This window comes from Notolepis coatsorum (assembly GCF_963971535.1).
Source record: "Notolepis coatsorum genome assembly, chromosome: 15".
Taxonomy (NCBI): Eukaryota; Metazoa; Chordata; class Actinopteri; order Aulopiformes; family Paralepididae; genus Notolepis; species Notolepis coatsorum.
In genome coordinates this window covers 91,578,365-91,599,256 of record NC_140179.1, presented here as the reverse complement: position 1 = coordinate 91,599,256, position 20,892 = coordinate 91,578,365, and the positions used below count along the sequence as shown (strand labels likewise).

The 20,892-nt window shown below is 43.5% G+C and overlaps 1 protein-coding gene across 1 annotated transcript in view; it reads left to right on the top strand.

Moving 5' to 3' along the window:
- Positions 1-20,892, top strand: part of LOC311242138 (eukaryotic translation initiation factor 3 subunit A-like) — a gene marked incomplete at both ends in the record, with an annotated part of 152,137 nt that overhangs the window by 69,111 nt on the left and 62,134 nt on the right. The window contains 2 exon segments of the mRNA XM_084331092.1: positions 2,940-3,130; positions 5,962-6,098. Of these exon segments, the coding sequence (XP_084187218.1) occupies positions 2,940-3,130; positions 5,962-6,098 (328 nt within the window).

The window sequence follows — 20,892 nt, the reverse complement described above, 5'->3', positions numbered from 1 at the left end:
TGATTTCAAACCTTTATTTAAACTCGAAAGGCAACTGAGGTTTCCCTCATTTACAGTCACGTGACGTCGAGTGTACATACAGAAAACAAGCAAAAAAGGCAGATAAAATCACACAGCATATACAATCATAACAATAAGACAACAAGGCGAGTCAAAAGTAAGGATAACAAATCAATTAAAACATGTACAACTTGACTGACAATTAGTTGGAGATCAAGGGTTTAAACTCTGCAATGGACTGTTTGGACATTCCATGAGCTAGAGGGCCATCATAGCAAAATGTGGATTTTACCCTGTTCAGAGCAAACTCAAGGGACCTTAAGGACCAGCCAGTCACTAGAACGGATCCAATAGGTTTGAATCATGCCTGTTATCACTATTGTCATTATTACTTACACTTTGTTCTATGTTCTATTACCTATGTACCTATCCCTACCTGCCCCCCTGCTGCTATGACACTTGAATTTCCCCAAGGGGATTCCTTTACAACTACATCTAGAATACACGCCTGGCCCGCAAAGCACTATGCATTGCAGGCGACATCACCCTTGTTCACTCATTGCGGGCAACATCACAGCGCTTTTTCACTCTCCTGCCCTCCGGGAGGAGAATGAGGAGCCTCCGAGCTGCAGGACCAGCAGGCTGAGAGACAGCTTCATACACCAGGCTGTCAGGAAGCTGGACTCTCCCAGCTCTCCCCCCGCTCTCACTCTGCCACCACAGAACCTGGACTAAGAACCCCCCCCCCCCCCCCACTGACACACACACGCATGCACGCACACGCATGCACGCACACACACGCACGCACACACACACACACACACCCTGCCCCCACAGACTCAAGTTCAAGTTAAAATAGAAGTCAAGTACGTAGACAAAAGTGTTCAATATATACATATAAATGTACAATGCAGAGTAGAAAAGTAACTGAGTTACAATACAATATACTATATACTATACAGTACAATGCAGAAATGGGATGAGGTACAATTTAGGTACAATTTACAGTAAGGTGTAATGAGGTATGGGTTGTAGTGCAAATTCTTTGCCAATAAATATAAAGTGTGTTTAGGTGTTCTAAAGTGGGTAAAGTGGGTGCTGCAGTGAGTTGTTTGTTTAAAGTGAGTGTGTGCGTGTGGATGTGTGTGCTGTGAGTGCATTTGATGGTTGTTACGATTGTTCATTGTTCAATCATTGTTCATTGATCATTGAGCATCCTGATGGCCTGGGGATAGAAGCTCCTTCTGAGTCTCTCTGTGCTTGCCATGAGACTCCGGTATCGCTTGCCTGACCGCAGCAGTTCAGAATCAAAGAGGCAGTTGTTTGGGTGGCTGGATTATTCTCTTAGCCTTGCCCATGCACCGCTTGTTGTAAATGCCTTGGAGAGTGGGAAGCCCCCCTCCAATTGTGCGTTCGGCTGAGCGGGCCACTCTCTGTAGTCTGCTGCGGTCTTGTGGTGTTCCACAAGGAAGCATACTAGGACCACTACTGTTCCTAATTTATGCAAATGACATGTCGTCAGCTTGTGACTGCAACTTGTTCCTGTTTGCGGACGACTCAGCCCTGCTGGTCTCTGACAAGAACAAGTTACAGGTTGAAAAAACCCTCAGCTCGGAACTAGGCAAAATCTGCATATGGCTCGCCGACAACAAACTATTATTACACATGGGCAAAACAGAGTCCATTCTCTTCGGTTCAAATAACAAACTCAGCAAAACCGACGGCTTCTCAGTTACAGTGGGTGACAATATTGTCACAAGGAAAGATGAAATTACCTACCTGGGTTCCATCCTAGAGGCTAATCTTTCCTGTGACAAAATGGCATCCAATGTAATAAAAAAAGTCAATCAACGAACTCGATTCTTGTACCGGATCTCCTCCCTGGTAAACAAGAATACCCTGAAGACTCTGGCAGGAGCACTCATTCAAGGGTACTACGACTATGCTTGCACCTCATGGTACCAAAGCACCTCAAAGGCACTAAAAACCAAATTACAAACATCTCAAAACAAACTAGTCAGACTACTGCTTGACCTGACTCCTAGAACCCACCTCACCCCTGCACACTTTGCCAACCTAGGATGGCTTAGAGTAGACGACAGAGTACAGCAACTTGCAATGGGCCTGGTCTACAAGATACACTACACGACCAAGGTACCCATGTACATGTCAAAATACTTCCCAAAGGTCAGTGAATACCACGATCACAACACCAGAGGGAGCTCCACAAATCATGTAAAACCCAGATTCGGCTCAAACAAGGGACTAAACACGTTTCGCAATTATGCCACAACAATGTGGAACGCCCTACCCAAAGCTGTAAAGGAATGTGAATCACTACCCACCTTCAAAAACACTCTCAAAGAACACCTACGGGAGACTGCAATTCAAAACTGGCCCCTACAAATGTCCTAACCCAGTTGTACAATAAAGACCAAGCATGGCTTTGTCAGTATTCCAATGTACAGCCCCACCCAACCCCACCCCACCTACCCAACCTCCTCCAATGTACAGTTTCTATGTCAAATGTATGTCAGTATTCCAATGTACAGTGTCCCCCCCCCCCCCCACCTCCAATGTACAGCCCCACCCCACCTACCCAACCTCCCCCAATGCACAGTTTCTATGTCAAATGTATATACACTCTTTTTCTGGATTTTTTTAGTATCACAAACAGTACTGTATTTGAAAATCTGGTATGTCATAAATGTATAGATGTAGCAGTACTGTCTATCTGTATGTCGTGTGTGTCATATGATGAATTGAAAATGGGGGACCCTGATGGAAACAAGACGAAAGTCTTTCTCAGGTCTGCATCCTCTTAACAATTGTATGTATTGAGCTGTACTGTACTGTACCCATTCTGCAATCTGTTAATAAACTTTTCAATCAATCAATCAATCTAACGGTTCATGTTGAGGAATGTATCGTCTCGACAGAGTTTCTGAAGGTTGGCAAGAAGCAGCTCGCCTTGGATGTCCTGTACGATGTCATTAAGAGCAAGAAGCATCGAACATGGCAGAAGATCCACGAGCCCATCATGCTCAAGTATCTGGAGCTCTGCGTGGATCTTCGCAACAGCCACCTGGCCCAGGAGGGCCTCTACCAGTACAAGAACATCTGTCTGCAGGTGTGTTGAGAGAACACTATAGATGTAGCTACAGATCAAACAAAGGAGCCACCACTATGTTGATACTAGTATTGGATGTCTGGCTTTCAATGTTGGAAAATGTCCCAAATGTAAAACCCCATGCCAAGGCCCTGGTGTAATATGATATCGCTCTCATTTGAATCTTATAAACTTTTAAGACTTCTTAAAGCTACAGTATAGGTTTTTCTTACAATGAGGACAGTGTATACGGGACCACTCACACAATTTCACACAGTCTACTGCACATAACTCGAGGCCCGCAGGCCAAATACTGCCATATTGGCGTTTTCGGTTAGCCCCCAGAGACGGAATTTGCTTATCAATATATTTTGGCCCGCTGCCTCTCCTAGGCGACACTCAACTGGCCTGTGATGGAAATCAAGCGCACCTCGGTCTCACTGCGTGGCAATACAAATGTTTCAACTTTTAAAGCCAACGCACAGAGCATTAAATCTGCACCGGCATCATGTTTTTATTGAATGAAAATGCATCAACCCTGCTTTCGTAGACCATTGGAGGAGGACCCAATATTTTGCCTTCAGTTGTACATTTGTACATGTTTATTTACTTTTGCTTTTAATAACTTCTCGGTCATCCATTTTCACTCGACTCGAGCCGTGGTATCATTCGGTTGCATCCTACTTTATCAAGTGGATTATTGCTAATTCATCATTCCTACTCTAAAATCAAAACAGTGAAAATTATTGGTTAAGCGCAAGATAAGTGAAAGCTATATGGTAGAGAGATGTTTTCTGTGTGTTGCTTGTGTGTGTGTTCCACTCTGTGCTCAAAGTCCATGACTAACGTAGAATTGCTCATCTTAAAAACTTTTGTCCATGAGCTTGCAAATTCATCATTATCTTTTTATTAATTTCACATACCTACCCTGTGGAAATAATAGTTTTGAGCGAGACTAGTGAAAGTGAGGTGAGATAAATGTGTGTGTGTGATCTACTTTGTTCTCCAGGACCAGTTTAACCTAGAATTGCTAATCGTATAGACTCCTGTGGGTGAATAATTAATTGAATCCTAGTATATGTTTATTTAAATCTGTAAAAAAAAATTATATCTAGAAGCCAGTTATCCATAAATGATGGCTCCTTACCCACCCTTTAAAACAGCCCTCCTTGTATTCATTGAGGTACCAGAGAATGAACAGAAGTGTATTTACAACAACATATTGAGCTGGTATGCACACATCGAATAGATTACCACAAAATTACAAATTAAGATAGTGAAATGGAAAAGCACTTTTTTTAGGCATTATGTGTCCGACTGTCCGGCCAACAAAAAAACATCTGTACTATTTTTCATTCCGGCCCCCTTGGTAATTGAGTTTGACACCACTGGTCTACTGTGCGTGATCTTCATTGAACAGTGTAGCAGCGGTCCACAGATACTCCATTCTAAAGTTTCACAGCGAGGCTCCCCCTCCTAACCAATCAGAGAAGCTCAAAGGGAACGTTGTTGGAATAAGCACTTTTAACCCTTTCACTACCACTCTACCAAATGGTTAACCCTTTCACTGCGACACTATAGAAGGATAACCCTTTCACTGCCACACTACAGAACCCTTTCACCGTCTAGTGTGGTAGTGAAAGGTTAACCTTCTGTAGTGGTAGTGAAAGGGTTAATGGTTGAGTTTACGCCGTCCTCATTCAACCCAGTCCGGCAACGTGGACTCAACCACAACATTTTGTCCTTTTTTCCAAATAAAAATAACCATCTTGATTGGTTAGAAGGGGGATCTTCACTGTGAAACGTTAGAAGGGAATGCCTCTGCACTGTTGCTATACTGGTCAATGAAACGCAACTCGCAGTATTTGATTTGATTTGATTTGATTTGATTAGACATTTAAAAAAAAAAATTACAAGATTCCAGAAAAACGTCAAGGATGCTACACAAAAAAGTCAAGACTTATTTCCATTGTGGTCCTTGGCAGTGGTGCAGTCGTAATATCAGAACTGCCTGTACGCTGACGCCACGTGCACACGCCTATATTGCCTTGAAATAGAGAAGCTGAAAAAGGTAGCAGGATGTAGCCTTCAATATAAAGAAATTATATTGTCAACAGATATGGTTGAAAAACAAACAATGTTTTAAATGTAATTGTAGATACAATATTGTAGTTACAATTTCTTTAATTGAATTAACTTAAACTAGAAAAGTAAATACAAACTAAATTAACAATGTAACTTACAGTTTACAGGAGGACAGTTTCCTTCTGAAGCACAACTTGAAATGTCTCATCCTTCCAGTCGGGACCATTTGTCACATATAGTGAGAGGTTCCACAGCTCAAGCAAACCCCCACCAATTGGTACAGGGCTTGTATTTTGGTTTTGCACTTCTCTTTCTTTGTTATGCTATTGGTATCCTATTATTATGCAAAGACTAGGTGATAGATAAGTTGCCGGTACTTGGAGCACGGCGCGACGAGTCGAGTGAAAGTTGTGAACGCATTTTTGTGTGCGCGCACGTGCACATCCGTGCGCGACTGCGCGTACTTCTGGTCTCAGACAGACAAGTAATACAAAACATGACCATAAATAACAATTTGACAAACTACATAGACATGAACATTTTAAATGCAGTATCCTGTGAGTCAGTGTGTTCACGCAAAATGTAAAAATAAAAAAATAAAAAATGAAACCATATTACATACTGTAGCTTTAAGTCTTATTTTGTCCAGTGGTTTGGATATAATTCGGCAGACTCTTTGAGTCCAGTATCGTTCAAAAAGTGTTATTTGTGAATTATAAGATGTGTAGATATTGTCCAGGGCCCTAAAGTTCCGTGGTTTGCCACAGGTGAACATCAAATCTCTGGAGGATGTGGTCAGGGCCTACCTGAAGCTGGCTGAGGAGAAGACGGAGACGGCCAAAGGGGCGTCCCAGCAGATGGTGCTGGACATCGAGGACCTAAACAACATCCAGACTCCAGAGAGGTGAGTGTTCTTCTGAGCTTCACGCTAGGCCAGGACAACATCAAATTCATACTGATCTGAGCTTCACACTAGGCCAGGACAACATCAAATTCATACTGATCTGAGCTTCACACTAGGCCAGGACAACATCAAATTCATACTGATCTGAGCTTCACACTAGGCCAGGTCAGGACAACATCAAATTCATACTGATCTGAGCTTCACACTAGGCCAGGACAACATCAAATTCATACTGATCTGAGCTTCACACTAGGCCAGGACAACATCAAATTCATACTGATCTGAGCTTCACACTAGGCCAGGACAACATCAAATTCATACTGATCTGAGCTTCACACTAGGCCAGGACAACATCAAATTCATACTGATCTGAGCTTCACACTAGGCCAGGACAACATCAAATTCATACTGATCTGAGCTTCACACTAGGCCAGGACATCAAATTCATACTCGTCATCACATACTATGAAAGAATGTAATAGTCATATTGTGTAGACTGCCATATGGGCAGTTTGAATTTATATATTTTTAAATACACATAGTAAAATGTACTTTTAACTATGTTGCTTATACTCAATTTATATAAAGTTATAATTTATACTGCTTTCACTGTCTACAACTGCCCTGTAATTATTGTAATCATAATCATAACTACCTATCTCATACTATAGTTTACCCATATGACTATGGTATGATAGCATTTACAATAGTGCTATATAGTTAGTATATACTGTATACATTTATATACTTTCCGCAAATATATATATTAGGGATGGGTACCGAATTCTGTACTTTTAAAGGTACCTACCATAGGCGGCGGGTATATATAGGCTAGGGGGGGCTATGCCTACCCAGAATATTATGCTCGGAATCTTGAAATGTATATAATATGTGCGCAGGCTGCTGGCTATTGTGTGTGTCTTGTGCTGCAGCCGGCTGGCCGAGGTGTCAACGACGAAGGTGTCAATCGGTGGCAGCGTTTAACATTCCAGGTACAGGCAGTAACCAATCACGCATAGGCTCAGGTTAAATAATGTAGCCAATCACATCATTCACATGATCATCCTGATCCCGCAGGCCGCAGTAAGCAAACATCTGTGTTCTGAATTTCAGCCCGCCGATCGCTTTGTAACGAACACCAGCGCACTATTTTGAGTCAAATTTCAAAAAGCAAAATGGATATATACGGTATTTTTCCAAGGCATAAACAAAGTAATTTAGAAGCTGCACCGGGCTGGCCCTGGGCATAACTACCGATCACCTGAGGCTTTATGTTGTTTTATCTTGGCAAACAAGGGCTTGCTCTAAGAGGACATGATGAGAGTCCGAGTTCATCAAATCGTGGAAACTTTTTAGAGCTACTGTATGTACATTGTTTTCAAAGCATGATGAGATCTAAATTACGAAAAACTTTCACTTCATTGCAACTTGTGATTCAAGTTGTGAACGATCTTTCTCACCAAGACGAAACGTCGCATTTATCTGCATTAAGGTAAGACAATGGTTAATATATTATTGGATGCCTTCATTTGAACACTTAATTTGCACTATATGAAATGAGTGGGGCTCGCTGTAGTAGCCTAGTAGTGTGTGTGTGTATATGAAATCAGAACCTGGACAGTTTGCGTGCAACCAAAAATAAAAGGTCAAATTTTTCACGCTACGCACGGGGGGGGCGTTCCCTTTACAGCCTTTCCTGACCTAAAGCCCACGCGGCGCCTATGGTACCTACCAAAACACATCGGTACTACCGAGTATCGATTCACGTGAGATCCAACGGTGCCAATTGTCGGTACCTAACGTGTTGTTGTGATGACATATTCAAAACGCGGCTACAGTCACATAACGCTCCAGCTGCAGGGAGGGGCTGAGCAGTACCCACACTTTAGTTTAAGCTCTTCAGTCCTGCGTTCTACAGCCTGTGATAACTCCTCTTGGGAGTCGCGCTGTTCTATGTAAACTCCGTGAGCAACGCGTCCAATAAATGCGTCTTTAACATGCTTTATATCCTCGCCATTACTATATGCCCGTCGCGGTTAAAAACCTTTTTAACTAACGTTAGCTGCTAACTAAGTTAAGCTATACGCTTCTGTTCCTCTTTTACTCATCTCTCATAAGCTACGCCATCCCCTGCTAAGAGTCATGGGAGATGTAGTAAGTACAACAGTCCTTCAATGTCGGTTAGAACGCCGTGAATTATGACTCAGTAGCCACGACAGTAACATCAGTCTGCTCTTGCTATTCTCCCTCTTGTGTGTGTGTCTTTATGCAGATCTTTATGCAGTTTTAAAGCACCTTGGCTTTGTTCTGAATGCACTTTGTTGTAGTTATCCTACAGAGAAAAGAAAATGCACTTGATCTTGAATGCACATTTTGTTGTATGCAAAGAGAAAATGTTTCAATTGTACAATCTTTCAGCAGTCGGTCTCGAATTAATGCATGCATTCAAAAGTGCTGAATAAATGTTTTATGGACCCATAATAGTGATTATTAATATTATTTAAGTTAAGTTTAGCCATAATCATGTCTTTTGCCATAATTAGGTAGCTAAAAAAAACAAAACATATATATATATTTATATTACCGGTAATCATATTCGGCATTCGGTTTTCGGCCAACTGTTTCCTATTTTCGGTATTCGGTTTCGGCCAAGAATTTCCCATTCGGTGCATCCCTAATAATAATACATTATTCATTTATTAAATATTAAGTTTTGATTTATTTTTTACAACTGGGGTAGATAGATTACATGTTTGGAGACTAAAGTACCGAAAAAAGGTACCGTTGGGTACCGGTATTGATTCACAGGTACCGGTACCGGTATCGGTTCAAATGTGAAAGGTACCCATCCCTAATATATATACATATCTGTCTGAATATACCTGCATACAATCCTTCTATATACCCACTTATTACCTGCATATGATTGATTGATTGATTGATTGAAAACTTTATTAACAGATTGCAGAATGGGTACAGTACAGCTCAATACGTATATTTTATTTCATTTCATTTCATTTTATCCTATTTTACTCTACTCTTATCCTAGGCAACTTGATTTGATTTGTGTTATTATTCTAATTTGTGACCTGTCCTGTCTAAATGTTTAAATGTTGAGCGATTTGCAGTGTCAAATTTCCCACAGGATAATAAAAGTATTTCTATCTATTCTATTCTATTCTATTCTATTCTATTCTATTCTATTCTATTCTATTCTATTCTATTCTATTCTATTCTAATACATACAATTGTTAAGGGGATGCAGACCAGAGAAAGACTTTCGTCTTGTTTACATCAGGGTCCCCCATTTTCAATTCATCATAACAAATATGACACACACGACATACAGATAGACAGTACTGCTACATCTTTTCATTTATGACATACCAGATTTGCAAATACAGTACTGTTTGTGATACAAAAAGAGTCCAGAAAAGAGAGTATATACATTTGACGTAGAAACTGTACATTGGAGGAGGTTGGGTAGGTGGGGTGGGGTGGGGGTGGGTGGGGGACTGTACATTGGAGGTGTTTGGGTTGGTGGGGTGGGGGGGGGGGGGGGTTGTGTAGGGGGTGGGTGGGGGACACTGTACATTTTACATTTTACATTTAGTCATTTAGCTGACGCTTTTATCCAAAGCGACTTACAAGTTCTGTACGACAAGACAGCAAGAAGGGTACAACTCTATCAGCTGAGTAACAATGTTCATCAAGTGTTGCGTGTTACAGTGTAGGTTAGTTTATTAGGACAAGTGCATGACAGTAAGGTTAGTCAGGGTTAGATTTTTTTTTTTTAATCATTTCAGATAGTGGTTGAAGAAGTGAGTCTTTAGTCGACGGCGAAAGATTGGACGGGATTCGGCTGTCCTAACTGGGATGGGTAGTTCATTCCACCATTGTGGGGCAAGGACTGAGAATAGGCGGCTTCTCTTTGATGACCCTCCGGGAGCTTTGATAGGAGTAGGTCTGAGGCGGCCAGAAGATGCAGAGCGTAGGGGTCTTGAGGGTGTGTAGTTAGAGACCATTGACCGGAGGTAGGCGGGAGCGGTTCCCTTTGCTGCACGGTATGCTAGGTCGAGGGCCTTGAAGCGGATACGTGCAGCAATGGGGAGCCAGTGCAGGTCCCTAAGAAGTGGGGTGACATGGGCCGACTTCGGTAGGTTTGATATCAGGCGGGCCGCTGCGTTTTGAATGAGTTGAAGAGGCTTGGTGGCAGTGGCCGGGAGGCCAGCTAGCAGTGCGTTGCAGTAGTCGAGGCGGGAGATGACTGTTGATTGGACGAGGAGTTGGGTGGCTTCTTTTGTCAGGAAGGGGCGTATCCTTCTGACGTTGCTCAGGAGGAATCTGCAGGTTCTGGTTGTCGCTGCGATGTGAGCAGAGAAGTTCAACTGGTCGTCAAGGACAACACCAAGGTTCTTGGCGGTCGGGGACGCGGTCACAGCTGCATTCTCGACTGTGATGGAGAGGTCGGTCAGGGGGGAGGATTTGGCCGGCAGGTGGAGCAATTCTGTTTTGCTTAGGTTCAGTTTGAGGTGGTTGGTCGTCATCCAGGCGGAGATGTCGGACAGACAGGCCGAGATCCGCTCAGAGACGTGGATATCTGAGGGAGGGAAGGAGAGGAAGAGTTGAGTATCATCGGCATAACAATGATATGAGAAGCCATGAGACGTGATAATGTTACCCAGTGATTTAGTGTAGAGGGAGAAGAGAAGGGGTCCTAGGACCGAGCCCTGGGGGACACCCGTCCGGAGGGGGCGGGTGGCCGACAGAGTCCCTCTCCATGACACTTGGTAGGAGCGGTCGTTGAGGTATGATGTCAGCCATGTCAGCGCAGATCCAGCCACTCCCATTCCTGCGAGGGCCGTGAGGAGGATCTGATGGTTGACTGTGTCGAAGGCTGCACATTGGAATATTGACAAAGCCATACTTGGTCATTTACTGTACATTGGAGGGGGTTGGGTTAGGACATTTGCAGAGGCCAGTTTTCGAATTGCAGTCTCTCGTAGGTGTTCTTTGAGAGTGTTTTTGAAAGTGGGTAGTGATCAGAGCATGTGAGCGGTGCGGAGCGGCCGAGAAATCCACTCTTCGCTCTAGACGGCACGTTCCGCTCTCATTCGCTCATGTTGGCCCGCCCCCCAAGTCGCTCACCGCTCAGCTTCATTTGCGCAGAAGCGCTCCCCGCTCCACAGTTCGCTCAGCAGTCTGGGCCCCTTAACAATTGTTTGTATTGAGCCGTATTGTATTGTACCCATTCTGCAATGTTAAATAACGTTTATCCATTAAACCAGCTACTATGCTAAGATAGCTAGCCTAGCCGCAATGCTATGGCAGATCCCATTCATGTTAGCATGTAAGCTAACAACAACAGCGCTCTTTTTGAGACTAAACTCCGCTCTTGGTGGTACATTGTGTTGATGACTCTGCACCCCCTGGGCCCCTTAACAATTGTTTGTATTGAGCCGTATTGTATTGTACCCATTCAGCAATGTTAAATAACGTTTATCCATTCAACTAGCTACTATGCTAAGATAGCTAGCCTAGCCGCAATGCTATGGCCGATCCCATTCACGTTGGCATGTAAGCTAACAACAGCGCTTTTTGAGAGACTAAACTCTCCGCTCTTGGTGGTACATTGTGTTGATGTTGGTTTTGTTTCATCAATAAATGAGGCAGAACACAGTGAATGTATCCTTTTTTTTTTATTGCACTTTGTTTGTTTCTCACTGAAAATAAATGTTGCGTTCACCCAGGTCCCGAGGTGATTTAAAGATGGCGGATTCGACTTTGACTTAGCAGGATGTGTAGTGACGGTTCACCCTTCTGATTGGTTAAAAATTACCTTCATGTTTGTACATCGCCACCTATAGCATTGTACTACATAGGCCTGCCGCGATAAGCAATAAATCGATTAATTGGCGCGATAATTAAAATTAATGCAATGATTTTGACGGGCGCGATTAATTGCTATTTGCGCGTTTGTTTTAATGAGGCGGAACCAGTCCAGTACCCCTCGTCAGTCACTCCGTGTGGGGGGCCGCTGGCCTTACTACAGAGCACAGCACGGGAGCTCCGTGGGGCACTAGCAACGCCACATATAGCTTAACTACATTTCTCAATAGTGTTGCTCCTTTTAACCAAATAGTGTTCTTTGTAGTGTAACGTTAGCTATTTTTAGACCCAAGTAGTTACTCGCTACTGCCCGGAGAAACTGGACTGCTAAATAAAGATTAAAGATCTAGTGTTGATGCTCATTCAATGCCAACAACATTAGCTAAATAGCTAACAAACGAAATACAACGTATAGCATAGCTACAACACAGAATAACGTTAATACAATTACATGCATCATTGTTTACAATGAACGGGTGGGACTAGTCAAAGGACTGGACACGGGGACAAGTTAAACATGAATACATTTATTATAACAGGTAATCGAGTTGCGCTCCCGTGCCTACGCACCACAGGGCTATTCTATTCTATACGGCTTTGACGCTTCCTCCTCATCGTTGATTGCCTGTAGTAGCTGCATCTAACGTTAGTAGCTAACGTTAAAACTAACCTAAAGTTAGTTGCTCACCAACAATGTCAACATTTGTTTTATCATTAGCTCAAAAACACAGAACCGGACGAGATGCTGCTAGGATAATAACAACAATACTTCCGCTCCGGTCGGTGGGCTTCAAAATAAAAGTCTAAAACCGGAAAAGACGGAGCGGTGGGCTTCAAAATAAAAGTTTTGGGAAATAAATTTCTCAAAAAAAAATTCTCTAACCGGTCGCAATAATATCGCAATTAATCGCCCAGCAAAATGTGTTATCGTGGCAGGCCTAGTACTACATGTATATTACATCAGCACTGTGTGATCGTGTGCACTGAGCGGCTCGGAGCGGAGGAGAGCTCTCGCTCCGGAGTCGCTCTGACCCATTTAAAAACCCACTCCACACTCACTTCAAAATCCACCGCTCCGCTCGCGCACCGCTCCGCTCATATGCTCTGGTAGTGATTCACATTTCTTTACAGCTTTGGGTAGGGCGTTCCACATTGATGTGGCATAATTGCGAAACGTGTTTAGTCCCTTGTTTGAGCCGAATCTGGGTTTAACATGATTTGTGGAGCTCCCTCTGGTGTTGTGATCGTGGTATTCACTGACCTTTGGAAATTATTTTGACATGTACATGGGTACCTTGGTTGTGTAGTGTATATTGTAGACCAGGCCCATTGCAAGTTGCTGTACTCTGTCGTCTACTCTAAGCCATCCTAGGTTGTCAAAGTGGGCAGGGGTGAGGTGGGTTCTAGGAGTAAGGTCCAGCAGTAGTCTGACCAGTTTGTTTTGAGATGTTTGTAATTTTGTTTTTAGTGCCTTTGAGGTGCTTTGGTACCATGAGGTGCAAGCATAGTCGTAGTACCCTTGAATGAGTGCTCCTGCCAGAGTCTTCAGGGTATTCTTTTTTACCAGAGAGGAGATCCGGTACAAGAATCGAGTTTGTTTGTTGACTTTTTTTTATTACATTGGATGCCATTTTGTCACAGGAAAGATTAGCCTCTAGGATGGAACCCAGGTAGGTAATTTCATCTTTCCTTGTGACAATATTGTCACCCACTGTAACTGAGAAGCCGTCGGTCTTGCTGAGTTTGTTATTTGAACCGAAGAGAATGGACTCTGTTTTGCCCATGTGTAATTAGGCCTGCCACGATAACACATTTTGCTGGGCGATTAATTGCCCCCGAAAATATCGCGATAAGCGATATTATTGCGACCGGTTAGAGATTTTTTTTTTGATAAATTTATTTCCCAAAACTTTTATTTTGAAGCCCACCGCTCCGTCTTTTCCGGTGTTTTAGACTTTTATTTTGAAGCCCACCGACCGGACCGGAAGTATTGTTGTGATTATCCTAGCAGAACCTATGAGCCGACAACTTGTCTCGTCCGGTTCTGTGTTTTTGAGCTAATGATAAAACAAATATTGAGATTGTTGGTGAACAACTAACTTTAGGTTAGTTTTAACGTTAGCTACTAACGTTAGATGCAGCTACTACAGGCAATCAACGATGAGGAGGAAGCGTCAAAGCAGTATATAATAGAATAGCTGTGGTGCGTAGGCACTGCAGCACGACTCGAAACTACCTACTACGTTATAATAAATGAATTCATTTTTAACTTGTCCCCGTGTCCAGTCCTTTGACGTAAACAATGATGCATGTAATTGTATTAACGTTATTCTGTGTTGTAGCTATGCTATACGTTGTATTTCGTTTGTTAGCTATTTAGCTAATGTTGTTAGCATTGAATGAGAATCAACACTCGATCTTTCATCTTTATTTAGCAGTCCAGTTTCTCCGGGCAGTAGCGAGTAACTACTTGGGTCTAAAAATAGCTAACGTTACACTATAAATAACGCTACTTGGTTAAAAGGAGCAACACTATTGAGAAATGTAGTTAAGCTATGTGGCGTTGCCCCACGGAGCTCCTGTGCTGTGCTCTGTAGTAAAGCCAGCGGCCCGCCTCCCAACACGGACAGTGACTGACAAGGGGCACTGGTTCCGCCTCATTAAAACAAACGCGCAAATAGCAATTAATCGCACCCGTCAAAATCATTGCATTAATTTTAATTATCGCGGCAATTAATCGATTTATTGCTTATCGCGGCAGGCCTATGTGTAATGATAGTTTGTTATCGGCGAGCCATATGCAGATTTTGCCTAGTTCCGAGCTGAGGGTTTTTTCAACCTGTAACTTGTTCTTGTCAGAGACCAGCAGGGCTGAGTCGTCCGCAAACTGGAACAAGTTGCAGTCACAAGCTGACGACATGTCATTTGCATAAATTAGGAACAGTAGCGGTCCTAGTATGCTTCCTTGTGGAACACCACAGCTCACTGGGAGGGGGGGGGGGGGGGATAGGGTACCGTTTACCTCCACCATCTGTTCTCTCCCCTCCAGGTAGGATTGTATCCAGCTTACTGATAGACTATCAAAACCAATTGCTTTTAGCTTGTCAATCAGAATGGTGTGATTGACAGTGTCGAAGGCCTTTTGTAGGTCCAGCATGACCATGCCGCAGTATTTGCCCGCGTCCACCTCTTGTTTGATATAACCCATATAACTCTGTATGATAGCATGCACAATAATGCTATATATACAGTATATATATATTTATTCTTACGATATATATCCATCTATCCACATCTGTAGTTACGCTGCTGCAGTGTGACTACTACCATAGTTGTCTTTACACCTCTTTTTTGATATCTTTATTGGTTTTTTAAAAGATTTTTCACATACAGTTACTTACATTACAAAACACACATTGGGACAGAATGGGGGGGGGGGGGGGGTTCCTCCAGTTCATCTATGCCGTCATCCACATCATATGCCAGCAAAAACAGATCAAAAAGAAAAACAAGCAAAAAGGAAATCTAACCCAGACAGGCACTGCACAGTACTGCACTTGCCTCGAGCCCATTCACATGTAGGCATACATATATATACATATATTATTTTTTTTCTATCCAAAGTCTGTCCATACAATGGGGCATTGGGCCTTTAGAAGGATCTGAGAAATTTCAGCAGGAAAGTAGTCCAATAGTGGGGCCCACACCTCCTGAAAGGAAGCGTTGTTGCCTCTATGCATTGCACAGAGTCTTTCATGGGGTAGCACGCCGAAGATCTCTCTGTACCACATCTGTATGGATGGAGGCCTATCCTTAATCCAGTTTATCAGAATGCATTTCCGGGCTGAAAACAGAAGTTTATCACATAGTTTGAATTGTAAGGGTGTCAAATAAATTTCCTTTGATGGGAGTCCCAGTAAAAAAGCTCCCGGATCCTTCTTTATTTTCACCTTGAAAATGTCGCTCAACTCACGTGCCACTTGGCCCCAGAACCTGGATATACACTTACATTCCCAAAAGTAGTGATAGTAGGTACCCAGATCTGTTTGACATTTCGAACATAAAGGAGATATTGAACGGTCCATTTTGTTTAGTAACACAGGTGTGATGTGTAATATGTGAAGAATTTTATATTGTGTTTCTCTTAGTCTGTTACAAGTATAAACCTTTTTAACTGAGTCAATGGCCTCCTGCCAGTTGTCTTCAATATATTCACTGTTAAAATCTCTTTCCCATTTGCGGAGGGATGGTACTCAGTGAGTAAAACGCTGAGATGAAATGTGATACCGTACTACAGTTGGATAAGAAATTCTCTGTTTTACTGTAAAGGGAGCCCATTGGCGTTGGCAGCTGTAGTGAGTTAATAAAATGTCGTATTTGCAAGAAACCAAAAAAAAATTCTCTTGGGAGGTTAAATTGTGTTTGCAGTTGCTGAAACGACATCAACACACCATCCCTAAACAGATCCCCCAATACACGAAGCCCTAGTGAGTGCCAGGTCTTAAAGATGGCCGAACTGTGCCCAGGTCCAAATTCATGGTTGCTAGAGATTGGTATTAGCAATGATCTTAGGTCTCCTCTCCCTGTGTAGATGGTAATCTGTCGCCACACTCTGATAGAGTTATAGATAATTGGATTGCCTCGTATCTCCCTATGAATCTTATCTTTATTACCGGCGGCGGTAACCAGTGCCCATAGTGAATTTGGTGAGCAGCCCCACGAGTCCACACAGTTCTTATTGTGTAGATAGGCTTGTAGCCATTCCCAGATGTAACGAGCATGACAGGCCCAGTTATAGAAGAGTATATTTGGCATAGCAAGGCCCGCTTTACTGGTTGGTAGTTGCAAGATTTTAAATCTTTGCCTGGGTCTCTTTCCATGCCAAATGAACTTAGAAAAAGCCTTCTCCAGATCTTTAACATCTTTTTTTGGATACCCATATGGGAAGCATTTGTAAGGGGTATAGAAGGCGGGGTAGAATGTTCATTTTTATTAGACTCGCCCGTCCCATGACCGATAGTGGGAGGTCATGCCACCGTTCCAGATCTCTCTTAACCGCTGTGGTGACGATTCAGACGTGCCATATCTTTTAAGTTGGGAGAGACTTTAATGCCAAGATATGTGAATCCTGACGTAGTCCATTTAAAAGGAAAATTATCTGGGATGTCTGATTGGGTCAGGGTTCCTAGTGGCATTGCCTCCGATTTACTTTGGTTAATTTTGTAGCCTGAGATAGCGCCGAAGTCTCTTTACACCTGTATCACTGTACACATTAATACTACAACTCTGTATACACATCTGATTAGCACTATTACTGTGAGGGCTGGGTAAACACTGCGCGCTTCCCAACGAGGGGGTGTGCCGAACAGTCTGCTTCACGCACCTGAGAGGAGTTTGCAATCAGCTCGGATGAGAGTACAAGTATTGCAGACTCCCTTCCACTCCTTGCCAGGTCATCTTGTTGCCACCATCTACTGCCGCGTCTCTGGCGTGAGACGTCGCGCCATCTACATCCTACCCCCGTCTGCCGTGTTCCCTGTGTGAGACGTCGGCGGCCATCTACATCCTACTCCCGACTGCCGCGTCCCCTGTGTGAGACGTCGGCGTAGTTTTCCTGCTGGGACGTTTTCATGCTCCTGTGGATATTCCCTGTGTGATCACCGCTTCCGTGCGGTCAAGTTCCCATCTAATTGAATCTAATCTAATGTAAAAGAGAGTGACGTTGAGAGGAGTCTGGCAGATGTTCTCCACTCGCCCAGAGATACTGGGTCCATATGATACAAGGAGATAGGTCATCACTGGGAAATTCAATAATGCCAAAGCGTTACCCTTGCATAGCATAGTTTTAAATTACATTAAAGGGCATTATAAAAAGCCTTCACTGTACTCCTGCCTCCAGAGTCATCGTGAACGAGACATAATAAAATGGGTAGCGTGTGTGTGAGACTAGAGACTCCTCACAATATGTCGTTTTTGCTGCTGCCGTGCGTTTTAAGATGCATTCTAAAAGTAGATTTAATTTAGATTTCCCTAAACAATTACTCCAGCTGATGGCTACTACTAGAGTAATTCATGCAAGTACTGAAATGACAGTGAAATGAAAACTTAAAATACATAATAATAGGAGCACACATTTCTGGCAGATGAAAAGCTTCTAACCTGTAGGGCAGGTATATCTTACATTTCTGAGTTTGTTTGTTTGTTTTCCAGTGTCCATTGATTTAGTGAGTTTACCACCAAAGATAGGGGCTACCGTGGACAGGGTGAGCAGCTTTAAGTACCTGGGGGTCCACATCTCAGAGGATCTGACATGGTCAACACACATAGACACAGTCGTAAAAAAGGCGAAGCAGCGCCTCTACCACCTGAGACAGTTAAGGAAGTTCAGAGTATCGGGGAAGATACTCCAGTCCTTCTACTCCGGAGCTGTAGAGAGCATCTTGACTGAGTACACTATACAACAAGAGGTGCAAATTCAGAGCCTGCAGAATAATGAAAGACCCTCACCACCCCAATAACAGCCTGTTCCAGCTGCTGAGGTCAGGCAGACGCCTGCGAACCCCAGCTACTAGGACAGAGAGGCTTCGGCTCAGCTTCTTCCCCCAGGCCATCAGAGCCTTGAACAATGAACACTGAGTGCCACAGAACACTGAACTCTCCACACACAAGCACACATGAGCACACACACGATACGCACGCTGTGCACGCTCGCACACTAGCAGCCACTTTAACATGAGCAGGCACACACTCATGCTGCACACGCCCACACTTATGGCCACAAAGGAAAGGTCACTTTAAAAATAGTATAGCAACAGTAACAGTGTATTGCACTACCAAAGTACCTAGCATGTCCTACATGCTCTTTAAATAACTATGTACAGATACCGAGATGTCCCACTATGTTACCTGTTTATTGCACAATGTTGTTTATTGGATTCTATTATATGTTGTACTACTGTATTGCACATCGTTGCGGGCAAGACCACCCGCATTTCATTGTATGCCGTGACAAATAAAACTCTTGACTTGACTTGAGGTTAGGGCATCATCAGTGCAGGCAGGGCTGGTTTTACTGCAGGTTGCAGCTTGATGCATGTTGAAGTGCATTTCCTGTCTCAGAATGACCATTACTACTCTCACTCAACCCTATACAAGGCGCATGACTTCTGAATCTGACTTATAAACAAGTCAACAACAAAAAGACATTGTCAACAACAAAAAGACAAATTGTCAACAACAAAAAGACAAATTGACGAGAGCACCGCTCGTCTGATGTAGCCTGTGTACTGCAACCATGCAGCCCTCTGTCTGCACTGTTCACGCTTTCTAGAGAGTAGGCTCACAAAATCAATGGCTACAGTAAAACATCCAAACTCAGAAATGTAAGTTATACCTGTCCTAGCTTACAAGCGGTTCCTCTTCCAGAAAATAGTACTTGGCCTGTTATTGAATCAGTATTTTATGCTTTCATTTTAGTTTTCATAAATGTCCTCGTTGACATTCTGGTGAGGACACACTCACCCACCAGGCTTTGAAAGTTTTAAGCGTGTTCTCTGTGAATGCTCAGGCATGAGTACAGTGCAGGCTTTTTCCTAACATGTTGTACCTACTAAATAATGTACTTTAAATGGCCATTGTTTCCTGTAACTGAGGGGTACAATTCCCTGACTGTATTACTAGATATGATACTTACTACCACTACCTTTGTACTTAATATTCGGCCACCCAGTACACGGCATAAATATATTATCATAAACACTCTCACGTAGATGAAACGGATCCAACACAAATGTACGAAGTCGAAGTATGCGTTTATTACTACACAGCAATGGTGTGTAGAGCAAGCACTTAATCACTTAATTACATTTATGAATTGAAATAGTATGCACTTTTATGGCAAAGAGTATTCGTCGGTATATCAATAGAGAATGTCCAATCTCTGATGGCGCAGGTGGTAAATATACGACCTGGAATAGTTAAGGAATAACAGCAATGATACTTTAATGATTATATACTGGATACACTAAGGGGGGGTTAATCCGGTCGCTTGTAAGCCGACAGGAGTAGGAGGGGGGGGGGGGGGTAGAATCCGGCTGCCTCGTCCGGCCAAGGGTATCCCAGGTGAACCCACTGTAGTGCCGTTCAATGCGCCGGCGATCCTTGGACCACAGATGAAAGCAGGTGGACTCTTTGTGGGCCGGCTCTCTCCGGTCCACGGGGGAGAGACGTGAAGCGACCTCGTCTTGCAGAGCGTCTCCTCACCTTGCGTCCTCTCCAGGGGGGGGGGTTCCAACACACGGCAGTGTCGGGGGTCTTTATCCATGGAATAATCAAAGTATACAAAGCATAATCCGTGCCTGGGAAGGCGGGCTGTCGTCGGTAGAATAATCCGGTATACAGGTCCACTCGCTCGTCGGCTCTGGGGCTCCTCGGGTGCAGCTTCACATGGGGTCAACCACCCTGGGTAAGCAGCCAGTTCTCTGCCCGAAACGATGGGGTACTGACTACGGTAGTATTCTCACCGCACGAAGCACTATATATTAACAGACTATTATTAGCTTAATAGACTACGTCCAACTCGACGATATAGTGCCAAATATGACTATTCAAATATTAATATACACGATGTCTCAATACCGATGGTAGGCGAACTTGGCCTTACTCCCACACGTGGCGTCGCGGGGAGGCTTTACGTCTGTGACTCTATTGGAGGGTAAGAAACTGGACTGAAAAGGAAGTCCTACTTTAGTAGCGCAGTATATATACGCACTATGAACAAATAGTCCCATTAGTGGTGCGGTAGTCAGATTCCTACGCGGAACTAGGACTTGTTCGTACATGTGGAGCGGTACGTTTGAACTGGGTCTGAGGGGTATGGCAGCCTGGCACCAAGGTCTCGACCAAT